At 38.3% G+C, this 17,198-nt stretch overlaps 1 protein-coding gene across 7 annotated transcripts in view; it reads right to left on the reverse strand.

Moving 5' to 3' along the window:
• The window catches only part of LOC126482575 (ATP-binding cassette sub-family C member 5-like), a 512,906-nt gene that overhangs the window by 192,116 nt on the left and 303,592 nt on the right, over nucleotides 1-17,198 (reverse strand). For all 7 annotated transcript variants that reach the window (XM_050106550.1, XM_050106549.1, XM_050106547.1 and 4 more), the window contains 2 exons: nucleotides 6,646-6,795; nucleotides 6,331-6,457 (listed from right to left, as the gene is read on the reverse strand). In XM_050106550.1, the coding sequence (XP_049962507.1) occupies nucleotides 6,331-6,457; nucleotides 6,646-6,795 (277 nt within the window). The remainder of the gene's footprint in view (nucleotides 1-6,330; nucleotides 6,458-6,645; nucleotides 6,796-17,198) is intronic.

Raw genomic sequence — 17,198 nt, forward strand, 5'->3', positions numbered from 1 at the left:
AACCACACCTGCACAAATTTGTGTTGAGTTAACTATTTAATGTGGAAACTGAGAGGCTCAGTAACAAAAGAATATTTAAGAGTTATTTATTTTTCACTCTTTCAGTCACTTGGGGTACAGGCTGTCAATATGAGGATATTCTCCTCACATCAGTGAAATTCCAAAAATTCAAAAGAAGGTGGTATGGGCAATGAGCAATGCTGGTAGATTTGAGCACTCCTGGTCACTATTCATACATCTCAAAATATTAACAGTCATTATCTCTACATATATTTCTCAGTATTGTATGTGAAAAACAGCACAGCGGGTTTCAAAACGAGGGAAAATATTCACCACCATAACATTAGATGCAAAATAAAATTATATATAAAAAGCCACATGCTGGTAAGAGCACAGCACCCCTATCTAATCAACAGCTTAAGAATAGTTAATAAATTTTCATTTTCTGCTCAGGCAGCTCCCGTAACTAATTCAGAAGCAAGTTGTTAAGCTGTCCACTTTTTAATCCTTTTTGTGATGTAACTGAATTTATGAATATGAAATAAATTGACATTAATTTTTAAGACTTTCATTATGAGATGCCAATGACTGTATTTATTTATTATTTTACAGTTTATCCTCTTATTTATAGGTTCTATTTGGAATATGTTAATGCTCATTCAGTTTTAAGGTACTATTGAAGGAAAATGTAATATGATATAAATGTAGAATATCTATTCCACATCAGGTGGACAATGGTAAATTAAGAATCTCAGTGTGGTTTATTAACCTTCTTTCTTACATCATTGTCCTGAATCATGTAACCTTTCCCTTTTTTGTTTTTATACATGAATATACCTATAGTGAGATCTTGGGCTCGAAAGATTATATTTTTTCCTAAGCTTCTTTGTCATAGTGGTCCAGAGGGCAAGCATTTACAATGTGTAAAGGGATCACAAGTGATTACTGGATAGTTACATATTTTGACAACAGTGAGACATGAGTGTCCAACTGAGACTAGGAGTGGCAACTTGAGCAGTAGGAGGGCTGTAGCATGGCTGCATGAGGTTGTCAGTGGCAAGCTGAGTCACCTCACACTGGCCAGGGAGCCAGAGGCCAAGTGGTGCTGTCAGATTTGGTGTGACCAGAAGTTCCACGGTATTGGTCATATGAGTACATTATATGGTATTATATGAAATGTTTGACTTGAGTGTTTCTATTGAGGGAACCATATATGGTATAGAGAAGCATAACATATCTGTTTAAAGAGCACACTGTTCTGACCATTTCATTTTGACAGAACACTTTTATCAGCACCTTGCAAGTTTATGAAGATTCATTATGATGAAAAAATGTATGAACAAATATTGTAAAATTACTAACCACTCAACCATGGGTGATACAGTAATGATCAAGGTACCATTTTAAAGGGCTTGGCATGAGCATCTGCTAATATACCCACTTTTACCAGTTACATCATAATTTGCAGATAAAATAAGTTTCCTATAAATGTACTAAAATCCTGTTTCCTTCAGCAAAAATGGAAGATACACAAAACAGCAAGGTGGCATCTGTTAGGATACTGCCATATACACTACAGATATTTGTATGTTCTATGTTTTACATGATTTATTACATTATCTCCAGCCAATTAATGTTTTAGTTATTAAAACTTCCTGTAATTTAACATAACACAAAAACTGATGGCACCAGCAGAAAGGGATGTAATTTTCCATTAGAATGATGTGTAACTTTGTTAGTTATTAATAAATTTTAAGCATTGTTAATAATTTAGTGAAGGTGTGCAATCATGCTAATCATATTTTTGTGCCTAAACTATTGAGCATACAACAACTTGCTACATTTAAAATTAACCTGGATGAAAACATGCATCCCCCTGTTTAACTACATATTAGCTAGCAGTAAGAATACTGAAATTGTAACTTTGTACTGGAGTAAACTGTGAGTCTAAGGTTTTGGAAAGTTTGGCCTAATGGTATATGATGGCCATCCTGATACTAGACAAGAGACTCAGTTTTAGACCACACTGGAAGGATAACTTACATTACTCTGCATAATGAATCAACCACATGGTTTGGTAATAACTTATAATTATCTGCTTGTGTGCTTTCTGCATTTTAATAAATTTTGTTATTGAGTCACGTTTAGGACACTAGTATTTTTTAATGGTTTTCCATTCACTGATGATTTTTTGAGTGTTACGAAAAGTTGGAACATATCCAGTTTTGAATGTTGGATGAACACTTGCAACTTTGCCACAGTCACAACTTGTATTTGTCTGCTGCTGGTGGATCATTTTTGATTTGTAATTATTGTTTTAATTTTTATTTATTTATTTATTGTTCCGTGGGACCAAATCAAGGAGGAGTCTCCATGGTCATGGAACGAGTCAATACATTAAATTATAACACGATAATAGAAACAGATAAAATGAAATATAAGAAACATATTCAGGGGACAATTTGTAAGTTTAAATAAAGAAAATCAGCAATGTAACACTGGAATTTGCTTAATTTTTCAGCTCTTCCAGGAGCTCCTCAACAGAATAGACGGAGTGAGCCATGAGGAAACTCTTCAGTTTAGACTTAAAAGTGTTTGGGTTACTGCTAAGATTTTTGAGTTCTTGTGGTAGCTTATTGAAAATGGATGCAGCAGAATACTGCACTCCTTTCTGCTGTTCTAGGCACAGTGAGGTCTTATGTTTAGTTCTCTAATGCAGTGACCATTTGGGACTCATATTTATTTTCAATCTGCAAAACAGTATTTTATTTTGGGCATCATAAGTCAGAATATACCAAATTTGCACTGTTATCTACAATCTATAAGGTTTCATGTAGCAGTTACAAACTTCACTATTTTGTTTTAAACACATTTAGTGTAGGACTTTGCTGTCAGTACCAGTTAGGCTCTCAGTAAGCACTAATAAAAAGCAGTTATGGAATCTGCTTAAATAAACTTTCAGTTTAATTACAAACATTCAGCCCAGCTACAATAATTTATAGTCACTAGCCCATTCATTCTTGACTGATTGCATATTTTAGTGAAACTGAGTGCAGTTCATTTATTAATTGTGCAGAAAGTAACAGGTGCAACGAAGCCACAGAAACCATAGAGCCCTTAACAGTAGTGTTGTTACATTCCAATCCAGCCATACATCAGAGGGCAATTTATGTACAATATTGACCTTGGGTGTTAGCTTCACAAATTATAGCTCCATAATGTATTTCTGATTATTTACTATTTGAAGGGGGAGATGGGGTGGGGGGGGGGTGGGGGGAGCTGGGAGGGAGAATGTAAATTAAACAATGAAAACTCTTAGTTCTAATGAATGTAAGGGATGAGAAGATATTGGTCATGCAGTTTCTTTCGTAAACTGTAACTGTAATAAGAAAACAAAAGTGTACAGTCACAGAGGAAAGTAGACACAAATAGTTCCACTACTACTGTGCAAACGTTAATGAACACTTACCTGTTCAAAAGTGAAATGTACAACTACTAAGAGAAACAGTAAAAATCTATAGAACCTGGAATAGAAAGAGGTTGATACAGATACACAAAAAAGTGAGATCATTATACACAAACTTCCCTGAGGAAATAAAGGCTGAAAATTGTCACCTGATGTTGGCCTAAGAAGCTGAAAGACAATTCATGTTGAAATAAATAATATTTACTGAACGTTGGGAAAGTGTTTCCTTTTTAACACTATTGTCATGTTTTGTCAAATGCCAATGGAGAACTCAGTTAATGTCATAGTAGTTTAAAATTACATATTTTGGGTAGTGTGATACGAACGTGCAAAAAACTAATAAATAATTTTCTTTTCTTAGCGTAAAGGTACTGTGGTAGTAAATGATTACAGGTGCTGACATACTTGTAAAATAACTCATTGATTATGATAAATGCCATTGTCTTAAAAGTAATTAAAGATTTTGAATGGTATGTATTAGTTATTTATAGGGGTGGCACATAAGAGGAAACAATAATTTTGCAGAATTAAACTAGCATGTGATTTGAAAATGCTTGTTCAAAGAATATAAGGGCTATAAACAAAGGAATACAGGATGGGCAGGTAGAGGTGATTATATTTCTGTTTGTCTGTATACTGAAAGTAGCGGTATGTATGTGGGTTTCAGAAAATAGTGTAATAGTCACTAGGATGTGGTGGGGGCTCTGTCTGTGGCAATAACAAACATTCAATCATACAGAGTCAAAGGAGTCATCAGGAGAACCAAGTAATTTTAAAAAATCTTTTAAAAGGCAAATTTACATGTTAAAAATCATGTATTTATTGAGTAACTGATTTGAAGCTGAGAAGTTTTTGTAAGCTATAATATTTATGAAATCATAGAAAATATTCTTTTAACTAATCGATGTCCTAGAATTTTTAGAAGACAAAGGACTTAAAAACAACTTGCAAGATTTTATGTAACTGAAATAAACTAGAATGAGCACAGTCAGGTTCAAGTTAGATGATACATCAAAGAAGCAACGACAATTATATGGTTGTAGAATAAGAAAATTATTGCAAGAAATAGAAAGAACTGTATTATAAGTAGAAGGAAGTTATTTGTAGGGTATGTGATTGTTTGATGTGTAGATAGGTTACATCCACTGTGACAAGAAAAGAGTCAGGATTAAGGAACTGTTGAAAAGCTGTGGAAGAATTGGTGATTATTTTGGATAGAAGAAGGGAGACTGGTCATTTGGTTGAAGATACTGATAAAACTGGGTAAGAGATATTTCAGTGGGAGTGATGTAATCTGTCACTAATTGAGAGACAATTGGAGTAGGGTTTGTGGAGTTTGGGAAGCAGATACAAGGCAAATGTGCCCAGCATTTCTATGATGAGGAGGCAGATGGGTTCAAGTGTCAGATTTTGGGATGGGCTTAATTTTCTAATGAGCCATGTTAGTCTTATGGAATCAGATAAATGTGGGAAGATTACTACAGTAAGTTGAGAATGTGTTGAACTCATTAGGAGCAATCAAAATGTTAAGTTTGGGATAGGTTTAATGCATCATAAATAGGTTTTTGTTTCCACAGCTATGATGTTGGACCTACTAGGAAAGTTTTTGGGGAAATAAAATAAGAGCCAGTTTTGAGGTCAGGTATTCTGAAAGGTTACATGGAAAGGATGGGGGAAGGATTAATTGTATGACAATTAAAACAGTTTCAGAGAAAGTTCTAAATGTGATTTGTGTAGCAGTGGTCAGAAGCAAGGGTGGGGAAGGAAAGCTTTCTCTAGTGGTAATGAATAACAGAATGGAGATTCTTGAGAAGATCAATAGGTTAAACACCAATTTGCAGTTGAAGGTGGGAGAGTATTAAAACTTCTCGATACATTAGGCCTTTGAAGATAACCTGATGATATTGTTAAGAGATGGAGGGTGAAAGAAGTTTCTGGGAATGTAGAGTTCAGGAAGGCAGGGTCTGGGACTATGAGGGTTTGGTACAAAAGGCAATTAAATGAAGTAAGAGTTTGAATGGTGTTGAAGGTTAGCAACATATGTAATAAGAGAGGATAAAGTTTATGAGAAAGGATGTCTTCCACCAAAGATAATAATGTTCATTTAATAATTTTATTCATACAAAAGTGACATGTCAAATATGACTTCAAATTAAACAGGTATACAGGGTGTAAATGATAATTATTTACAACATACCACAGGGGTGTAAGGGAACTGAAGATGAGATATTTCATGTAGTAGATGACCTGTGGTCTGCCAAACCAGAAAACAAGCTCAAATTGGTCTATAAATGCCACCTAAGTTGCAGAGCACAAGAATTTCAACATTTGGTCACATTCTTACACTTCTGGCTGAGTCAGCCATTTCATTAAGATTATTAATTTAAACTTTCCTGTAACAGTAATGAAAGAAAAAAGACTCTGTAAACTTCATACAAAAACTAATTACATTTACAATTCAGTCTTAATATAATCCTTACAAGCACACTAGTTTTGTAGTAAGAGGACCAGACAAAAAAAATTATTTAACTGTTGATTTTTTGCTGTTAAAATCTAGAAAATTTTGAGGTACAATTTAAAAATTTGAATTTTGCATTTTGTAAGTGCAAGAGCAAACGATTTGTAATACTCAAGGATGATTGTAGCTAAAATCTCATGTGGTTTGCATATGCTGTACCTTAAGGGGCTTCTGTAGGCCAATTTGAGGCTGTATCCTAGCTTGATAGAGCAGAAGTGTCCTATATCAAATAGTATGTCTCAATTCAACAGATACTATTATAGTACACTGTAAACAATTTCAGTTTACACAACGTACATAATTAAAATATGGCTTCAAATTAAAGGGGTGTGTATAATTACAGTACCTGCACTTGATGAGTCACAAGCAGCACAGTTTTGTCTTTAAGGGCAGTAAGAATACATTTCTCAAAAATATGAGCACCAACATGAGCGTCAACAGCACTCAGTGGATCATCCAAAAAGTATATGTCTCTAAATGGGCCAAAGAAAGAAGTCTGTGTGGGTCATATTATCTCAAGGGTGTAAACTATGATTTAATATTTTTTTGCAAAGGATTTTTAATTATTATAAATTTTCAAAACCAACTAATTACTTTAGCATTAGCTAACTGTAATGGAATTTGACACACTTCATCATTTAAATCATGGTATTATACTTACCTGTTGGAGTACAATGCCCTTGCTAAAGCCACCCTCTGTTTCTGTCCACCAGAGAGATTTATGCCTCTTTCTCCAATTTCAGTTTCATCTGCTCCTGGCAGTTGTTTAATGTCTTCCACTAGTGCACAGCTATAAACAGCTTCATAGTACCTGGGGAATTGCCTCTCTGATATTACGAAATCAATGGAATGAAAAGAAATATTACTACATAAGGCCTCATTATCACTGACAAGCAAATCACTACTAAAGAGCCATAAATAGGTAACATCAATTACTTTCACCAACATACATTTATGAAGTACTTATACTTTTCTTTAACTTTGTTTATGTGAATTACTCTTGTGTGAAAGTGCACACACACACACACACACACACACACACACACACACACACACACACACACAAATAAAGCAAAAATACAATTTAAAGACCTGAAATCACTGCAGAGTTCATGACTGTTTGTCAGAATAAAAATATAACTTTTAATTATTTGTGTTTAAAATGCTGTGTGTGTGTCTGAAGAGAGAGAGGGGGGAGGAGGGGGGGGGGAGGAGCATGTGTAGAATTCAGGCTGAATCCCTGGTCTTGTCACACAGATTCCTTGGCAAAAGGATTGTAATGGTGAGTACTCAGCCCTGTGAAAATTATTTATGACATACATGCAGAAGAAGTAGTAGAAGCACTAGTACCAAAATCTGACAAAAAACTGCCAAACAACAATGTGGTAGCTACTTGCCCTTCCAGCACTGCATTTCAGTGACACCTTAGGCAAAAAAGGCAATGGTCATAAGAAGCGTCACATAGGCTCCTGGGCCTCATCACTGTGTTTTTTTTTTGTTCTGAGTTATGTAATTTGTCAGTAGCTGTTTGAAAGACATTAAAAGATGAGTGCTCATTTCTGAGGAATATTATTTCTACCCTATATTTAACTGTGACCAGTGGTCTGTTACTTATCTCAACTTACTTTCTTGATTGTTGAATTACATGAACATTGTGTTGCTTCTACAATTTCTGCCTTAAAGTACCACAGACATCATACTCAATTTGAGGCTAAGACACCCATGGATCAAATGACTTACTCTGCTGCTCTTGTTGCAAATAATTGTAAAGATAGTTTTGACATTACAAGGGCATTAAGGAAACACTCCACTCTCCGAATCTACAAAGTTTAAGCCCCACTAGAAACAATGGACTCATGTAAAAAAGGCTGCAGAGGAGATGTAGCCCAGAATTTATCAAACAATTTAGTACTTAATTGTTTATTATCATCAAAAAATATTTTGATTACAAAGCATATCTTTAAATTATAACTTGTTTTTAGATAACAAATTCCATGAAGTTACAAAAATGATAACAAAAAACATATTTCATCCATTGATAAAAGAAAATTATCAGTTTTCAGCCATGCCGGTATCTTGATTATCACACATACTAAACAGCATCATTTGTGCTCTACTATTAACTGAAGTGGGTTCACTGTCAAGCTGTTCTAGTCACAACAAATGGTATGGAGTAGTACATAAATAATGAGGTTGTATAAAGTAAGGAACAAATGTAATGTGGCACTGTACTCTGTAGAATATAGCAGGGTAAACCTTTGTTTGCAAAGTCATATTTTTCACATAGTCATTGGCCCAACATAGGCTACTGTGTGATAGGAGTTTCACCTTCCGTTAAGATTTCCATTGTTTGCATGCCAGCAAAGGACCAATAGGATTGATGACAGAACAAGAACATGCAGCCATGAGGCATCTACTGTTCCATACCTGTGACCAAAAGAACTAGGTCAGTGCCTCTAGTAATTGGTGGCTGGTTCACTGTAAGCATTCATATTCAGCAACAAATTCAACAAATCACCAAGTCAACTGAAATGAGAATTCTCAAATATTCACAACACTATGTATTATAAACACAAGAATTACACTCCAAAGAAGAAAGAAGTTGCCTCTAGTACCAAATTGTTTTGTTTAGGATGTACTTCATCTTTGAGCTTAGTGATTTAATTTCACAGTATTTATTTATTTTTGAATATGTACTCCAAGGATATACATGGTAATTTTCTTGTTTTGGAAGTGGAAATTGTTGGAACTTCACATGTATTTAATTAAACGTCAGCATCTATAACATGCATCCGAATTATGGTCAACAGGAAATGCTATTTCAGTATTGTTAGAAGCTGCATAATAAAATATTAATACACTCTAAAACAAATACTAAGTAACATTACAAATGTGACACTAAATAAATTATGCAGAAATAACATAAATACATTAATGGAAAAATCAAACAATGGAAAATCCCAGAGGAATAATGACAATACTATGAAAAGGATAGTTGTTGCTCACCATATAGCAGAGATGCTGAGTTGCAACCAAACAAAAGCGTTGGTATGTTGATAGAGACAATAACAAACACAAACACACACACAAATTTCAAGCTTTCATAACCCACGGTTGCTTCATCAGGAAAGAGGGAAGGAGAGGGAAAGACGAAACGATGATGGTTTTAAGGGAGAGGGTAAGAGTCATTCCAATCCTGGGAGCGGAAAGACTTACCTTAGGGGGAAAAAGGGACAGGTATACACTCGCACACATGCACATATCAATCCACACATATACACACACAAGCAGACATATGTAAAGGCCATACATATGTCTGGCCATACGGGTTTGCTGTCGGGTGACGTCGTCGACCACCGCCGATATTTTGACAGGAGCACACCCTGCCATTTTCAAGGCACAACTGTAAGGAGGAAACAATGTGCAAGGGAATTTAATACCTCGGTTCACAGAGGAGAAACAAGGAAGATACCATGCACAGAACAAGTAACCGCAGAGTCAACACACAACCAAAGATAACCAACATCAGAAATATCAATAGTGACTATTAATCACCAGGTGAGGTAGCACTAATTCTGTCCTTTGTTTTTTGATGAGAGACAGAGCTGGATTCCAAGCAGCATTTAAACAAAATCCACCATCTCTGTTTATAAGGTTGCTTGATAGTTTGATTTCAACAGCTTTCTTAATAACACTATCCCAATAGCTGGATGTGCAAGCTAGAATCTCCGTGTTGTTGTATTCCATAGGATGACCGGTGTCCAGGCAATGTTCTGCAATAGCGGATTTGCTCAGCTGTTGTAAACGTATGTGATGCTTATGTTCAATACACTGGTCTTCCACAGTCCTGATTGTCTAACCAATATATGACATGCCACAACTGCAAGGAATACGATAGACACCAGCCTTACACAAACCAAGATCATCTTTTACGGACACCAAAAGGGCTTTAATCTTAGAAGGTGGCCAAAAAAACACGTTTCACATCATATTTCCACAAAATACGGGCAATCCTGGAGGAAATTCTTCCTGCGTAAGGCAAAAAGGCCATCTCAGCTGTTTAGCTAAAAGAATTTCATATGGTTTTGTATGGAATGTATTATATTTCAGGCTAAAACATATAAAAATAAATCACTTCATTTTCTTTGTTACAATCGATATGTACTAACTCTGTATGAGCAGTTAAAATTACTTTTCTTTTAGAAACATTTGATATTACAAAATATCTGGCACACTTAAAATTCCTATTATTAATTGCACAATCAGATGATATTTATTAAATTTATTTCTGGATTCATTTATAAAATAATGATATAACTTGGTGAAGATTCTTCTTTTGTCAAGAAAGTTGTAAATTCTTTGGAATATTGTTACTACAGCAGAATGAGGTAGTATGGGTCACGCCTTGGACATGATTGGACATGTTTTTAATTTTGGCAATAACAATGTAATTTTTGATTTAAAAGTGGAGACTGTAAAGACGGTTCAATATAGAAAAATGTGACATAATGAAAAAATTACAGAAACAGAAATTATGAAGCAGGTTTACTTCAGAATTATCATGTCATTTGGAACCTACAATGTCAAAAATTTCAGCATCAAGAATCAACACCTACAGTTGATGGACTGGAGCCAACTATGAGAAAATAAGGTAAGTAAAAAGTTTATTTGTAAATCTTACTCCTCTCAAAGCTTATTAAGAGAGTTAGATATTTTGAAGAGTGAAAATCAATGGGTGATGTGAGGGAGGGTAAGATTACATGGTCCAGGGTGGTCCAGCAGTTTCTTCACTACAGTTTGTCAGAGACCATGCAGACAGATAGCTTGTTGGTTGTCATGCCCACATAGAATGCGGCACAATGGTTGCAGCTTAACTTGAAGGTCACATGACCGGTTTCGCATATAGCCCTGCCTTTGACAAAATAGGTGATGTTTGTGACTGGACTGGAGTAGGTCGTAGTGGGAAGATGTATGGGAAAGGTCTTGCATCTAGGTCTACTACATGGATGTGAGCCATGAGACAAGGGGTTGAGAGCAGGGGTTGTGGAGGGATGGACAAGGATATTGTGGAGGTTCGGTGGGCAGCGGAATAACACTGCGGGAGAGGTGACTGGAGAGATAAGGCATGGGAGATCTGTTTTAGTACAAGGTTGGAAAGGCCTCAGTGAGACTACTGATATATTTTGAGAGGGACTGCTTGTCACTACAGATGTGATGGCCATGGGTGGCTACGCTGTACAGAAGGAATGGGTGGCAGCTGTTGAAGTGGGGTATTGCTACATGCTGGTAGGTTTCATATGGAAGGATGTACTAATGTAGCCATCTTTGAGGTGGAGGTCAACATAGAGGAAGGTGCCTTGTTGAGTTGAGGAGGACCAGATGAAGTAAATAGGGGGAAAGACGTTGAGGGGGGGAATGTGGATAGGATGTCCTCAGCCTCGATACAGATCATGAAGATGTCATCAGTGAATTTGAAACAGGTGACGGGTTTTGGTTTCTGTATGGTTAGAAAGGATTCCTCTAGATGGACCATTGGCATAGGATGATGCCATGTGGGTGCCCATAGCGTACCCCGGATTTGTTTGTAGGTGATGCCTTCAAAGCAGAAGTAAGTATTAGTGAGGATTCATGGTGACAACGAAAGAGGCTATATGTTTGAAATCCATCAGGCATTGGGAAAGGTAGTGTTCAATAGAGGCAAGGCCATAGGCATTAGGGATCTTAGTGTAAAGAGAGGTAGCATTAACAGCAATGAGCAGGGCACCATGTGGTAAGGAACAGGAACTTTGGAGAGTAGATGGAGGAAATGGTTACTATCTTTCATATGGGAGGGTAGGTTGCAGGTAAAGGGCTGAAGGTGTTTGTCTATGAAAGCAAATATTCTCTCAGTGGGGGCGCAACAATTGGTCACAATGGGGCATCTTGGGTGGTTAGGTTTACGGACTTTGAGAAGTATGTAGAAGGTAGGAGTGTGGGAGTGGTAGGGGTGAGGAGGGAGATGGACTCTGGGAAGAGATTGTGGAATGGGCCTAAGGATTTGAGGAGAGACTGGAGACCCTGCTGGATTTCTGGAATGGGGTCACTATGGCAGGGAGGGTTTGTAGGTGGATAAATCTGACAGCTGGTGCAGTCCTTCCACCAGGTTACTCTTGGAGTTCAAAACAACTGTGGTGGAGCCTTTGTCAGCAGGTATGATTATTTATATGGGTAGGATCAGTTTCTAGGTGGTGCATTGGAGTTCTTTCTGCGAATGTAAGGTTAGTGTGCATGTTGAGGGATTTGGGGAACGATGCCAAGGCAAGGTCTGAGGTTAAGGAACTCTGGAAAGTTAACAGGGAGTGATTCGGGTGGGGGGGCAGTGGGGGTGTATCACGGTAGGATAGAGGAGTGAACTGAGTCAGTCAGGGTTCAACATTGGTCTGTGGCTGTGGTGAAAAAGTGTTTCCACTATAGGGGCTGGGAGAAGGGGAGAAGGTCAATAACAACTCCTGTATGATTGAATTTGGGAGTGGGGCAAAAACTTAGGCCTTTGGAAAGAACTGATACTTCTGTGGGACTAAGGCTTTTGGAGGAAAGGTTCGTGACAGTGTTTTGGGTCAGTTTAGATTCTGTATGGTGGTTGCACCGTGGTCTAGGGGTAGCGTCTTTGATTCATAATCAAAATGTCTTCGGTCCTGGGTTCGATCCCCGCCACTGCCTAAATTTTGATAAATAATCAGCATTGGCGGCCGAAGACTTCCGGCATAAGAAGTCACCCTCATTCTGCCAACGGCCTTGTCAAAGAGGGCGGAGGAGTGGATAGAGGTTCAGGGCACTCTCTTGTCCTAGGGGTGGGAAATTGCCCCTAAAGGCGGAAGAATCAGCAATGATCAATGACATGAGGATGCAGAAGGCAATGGAAACCACTGCATTAAAGACACGTAATGTGTATCCACAGGACATGTGGCCTGTAACTGAAGAAGTGTCATGATGATCTCTCCATTGGCAAAAGATTCCGGAATAGTCCCCCATTCGGATCTCCGGGAGGGGACTGCCAAGGGGGAGGTTACCATGAGAAAAAGATTGAATAATCAACGAAAGGATAACGTTCTACGAGTCGGGGCGTGGAATGTCAGAAGCTTGAACGTGGTAGGGAAACTAGAAAATCTGAAAAGGCAAATGCAAAGGCTCAATCTAGATATAGTAGGGGTCAGTGAAGTGAAGTGGAAGGAAGACAAGGATTTCTGGTCAGATGAGTATCGGGTAACATCAACGGCAGCAGAAAATGGTATAACAGGTGTAGGATTCGTTATGAATAGGAAGGTAGGGCAGAGGGTGTGTTACTGTGAACAGTTCAGTGACCGGGTTGTTCTAATCAGAATCGACAGCAGACCAACACCGACAACGATAGTTCAGGTATACATGCCCATGTCGCAAGCTGAAGATGAACAGATAGAGAAAGTGTATGAGGATATTGAAAGGGTAATGCAGTATGTAAAGGGGGACGAAAATCTAATAGTCATGGGGGACTGGAATGCAGTTGTAGGGGAAGGAGTAGAAGAAAAGGTTACAGGAGAATATGGGCTTGGGACAAGGAATGAAAGAGGAGAAAGACTAATTGAGTTCTGTAACAAGTTTCAGATAGTAATAGCGAATACCCTGTTCAAGAATCACAAGAGGAGGAGGTATACTTGGAAAAGGCCACGAGATACGGGAAGATTTCAATTAGATTACATCATGGTCAGACAGAGATTCCGAAACCAGATACTGGATTGTAAGGCGTACCCAGGAGCAGATATAGACTCAGATCACAATATAGTAGTGATGAAGAGTAGGCTGAAGTTCAAGACATTAGTCAGGAAGAATCAATATGCAAAGAAGTGGGATACGGAAGTACTAAGGAATGATGAGATACGTTTGAAGTTCTCTAACGCTATAGATACAGCAATAAGGAATAGCGCAGTAGGCAGTACAGTTGAAGAGGAATGGACATCTCTAAAAAGGGCCATCACAGAAGTTGGGAAGGAAAACATAGGTAAAAAGAAGGTAGCTGCGAAGAAACCATGGGTAACAGAAGAAATACTTCAGTTGATTGATGAAAGGAGGAAGTACAAACATGTTCCGGGAAAATCAGGAATACAGAAATACAAGTCGCTGAGGAATGAAATAAATAGGAAGTGCAGGGAAGCTAAGACGAAATGGCTGCAGGAAAAATGTGAAGACATTGAAAAAGATATGATTGTCGGAAGGACAGACTCAGCATACACGAAAGTCAAAACAACCTTTGGTGACATTAAAAGCAATGGTGGTAACATTAAGAGTGCAACGGGAATTCCACTGTTAAATGCAGAGGAGAGATCAGATAGGTGGAAAGAATACATTGAAAGCCTCTACGAGAGTGAAGATTTGTCTGATGTGGTAGAAGAAGAAACAGGAGTCGATTTAGAAGAGATACGGGATCCAGTATTAGAATCGGAATTTAAAAGAGCTTTGGAGGACTTACGGTCAAATAAGGCAGAAGGGATAGATAACATTCCATCAGAATTTCTAAAATCATTGGTGGAAGTGGCAACAAAACGACTATTCACGTTGGTGTGTAGAATATATGAGTCTGGCGATATACCATCTGACTTTCGGAAAAGCATCATCCACACAATTCCGAAGACGGCAAGAGCTGACAAGTGCAAGAATTATCGCACAATCAGCTTAACAGCTCATGCATCGAAGCTGCTTACAAGAATAATATACAGAAGAATGGAAAAGCAAATTGAGAATGCGCTAGGTGACGATCAGTTTGGCTTTAGGAAAAGTAAAGGGACGAGAGAGGCAATTCTGACGTTACGGCTAATAATGGAAGCAAGGCTAAAGAAAAATCAAGACACTTTCATAGGATTTGGCGACCTGGAAAAAGCGTTCGACAATATAAAATGGTGCAAGCTGTTTGAGATTCTGAAAAAAGTAGGGGTAAGCTATAGGGAGAGACGGGTCATATACAATATGTACAACAACCAAGAGGGAATAATAAGAGTGGACGATCAAGAACGAAGTGCTCGTATTAAGAAGGGTGTAAGACAAGGCTGTAGCCTTTCGCCCCTACTCTTCAATCTGTACATCGAGGAAGCAATGATGGAAATAAAAGAAAGGTTCAGGAGTGGAATTAAAATACAAGGTGAAAGGATATCAATGATACGATTCGCTGATGACATTGCTATCCTGAGTGAAAGTGAAGAAGAATTAAATGATCTGCTGAATGGAATGAACAGTCTAATGAGTACACAGTATGGTTTGAGAGTAAATCGGAGAAAGACGAAGGTAATGAGAAGTAGGAGAAATGAGAACAGCAAGAAACTTAACATCAGGATTGATGGTCACGAAGTCAATGAAGTTAAGGAATTCTGCTACCTAGGCAGTAAAATAACCAATGATGGACGGAGCAAGGAGGACATCAAAAGCAGACTCGCTATGGCAAAAAAGGCATTTCTGGCCAAGAGAAGTCTACTAATATCAAATAGCAGCCTTAATTTGAGGAAGAAATTTCTGAGGATGTACGTCTGGAGTACAGCATTGTATGGCAGTGAAATATGGACTGTGGGAAAACCGGAACAGAAGAGAATCGAAGCATTTGAGATGTGGTGCTATAGCCGAATGTTGAAAATTAGGTGGACTGATAAGGTAAGGAATGAGGAGGTTCTACGCAGAATCGGAGAGGAAAGGAATATGTGGAAAACACTGATAAGGAGAAAGGACAGGATGATAGGACATCTGCTAAGACATGAGGGAATGACTTCCATGGTATTAGAGGGAGCTTTAGAGGGCAAAAACTGTAGAGGAAGACAGAGATTGGAATACGTCAAGCAAATAATTGAGGACATAGGTTGCAAGTGCTACTCTGAGATGAAGAGGTTAGCACAGGAAAGGAATTCGTGGTGGGCCACATCAAACCAGTCAGTAGACTGATAAAAGAAAAAAAAAAATAAATGGTGGTAGGAAGGAGTCTTTTAGGGTTTGGTAAATGTAGTAGGTCTGTGAGACAGGGAATTATCAGCTATGAAGGCATGTGGGAGAAGTTTGGAGGTTGTTGTAGAGGTGGTGGATGGTGGCAGTTCAGGATGGGAGTAGGAAATAAGCTGGCTGTAAAGTTAATTGAGGTGGCACTGTGCATGCTGCTCCAGTTCCTGGAGGGCAAGATTTTCAAAGTGTGATATGGGATCCAGGAATTTGGGATTGCATAGCAGGAGAATTTTACCAATGGAGAGACATGATGCATGGAGGTTTTGGCCTGATTGACATGGTTTTGCAGGACTTTTGGTGAGCGTTAATAACTGCAGAATCTGAACAAATGGAGGTCATTGTGGAAGGAGGAGTTGCAGCCGAAGATGGGTAATTTGATGGTAAGCCCATGAGGTTAGCGACCACACAGGAACAATATGTGGGACTGGGTGCTGGCTAGCGATAAGGAAACTCTTCTGTATTGATGCAGAGAGAAGGAGTAAGAAGTCATGGTGCAGGATAAAAACGCATAAAAACACGGAAATAAAGTAGGAATACATCCAAAAACATTCACAAAAGTATACCAAAAAATGTGGGAGAATTAATGAAAGGATGAAACAAATGAAATATGGGGAAACAAGATGAAATCCGAGGGAGTAGGCCAATAGCAAAAGGCAAAAACCAACTGAAATCGATGTGAAAACACTATGAGATCAAAGAAAAAACAAATAAAAAGATTGTAATGTGGGTTGCAGATCTGTGAGTGGATAAGTGTGAAGAAGGGGGACGGTAGATGTGACTCGATTACATAAAGTTAGAACGGGCTAGAATAGAGAGGAGAAGAAGTGGAGTGGTGGGGAGGGGTGGTAGGGTGAGATACAAGTTTGTGTGGCACAGGAAGAAAGCGAAAATATATGAGAGTGACACAGGAAGAGTGATCAATCTGAGCGTCTAGGATTAATGATATCAGTGGGAGTAAATGTGGAAGATGAACTGGACCACCTAGTTGTTGAGCACGCTGCACAACACAATGTCCTCCTCACCAACACCAGCTTTTCTAAACTGCATGGATGGCAACTATTCCTACAATATAACCACCATTCCCATAACCCTCCTATCCTCAACTATCGTTAGTCATTGCTGGTATCCACCTATCCCCTTCCCTGTTCCCTTTTCAGCATTACACAGGCCTCTATTCCACCAAAGCACCCTCAGTCTTTTTACTTCTCTCCTTTTCCACTGTCA

Source organism: Schistocerca serialis, chromosome 1, assembly GCF_023864345.2.
Source record: "Schistocerca serialis cubense isolate TAMUIC-IGC-003099 chromosome 1, iqSchSeri2.2, whole genome shotgun sequence".
Classification (NCBI taxonomy): domain Eukaryota; kingdom Metazoa; phylum Arthropoda; class Insecta; order Orthoptera; family Acrididae; genus Schistocerca; species Schistocerca serialis.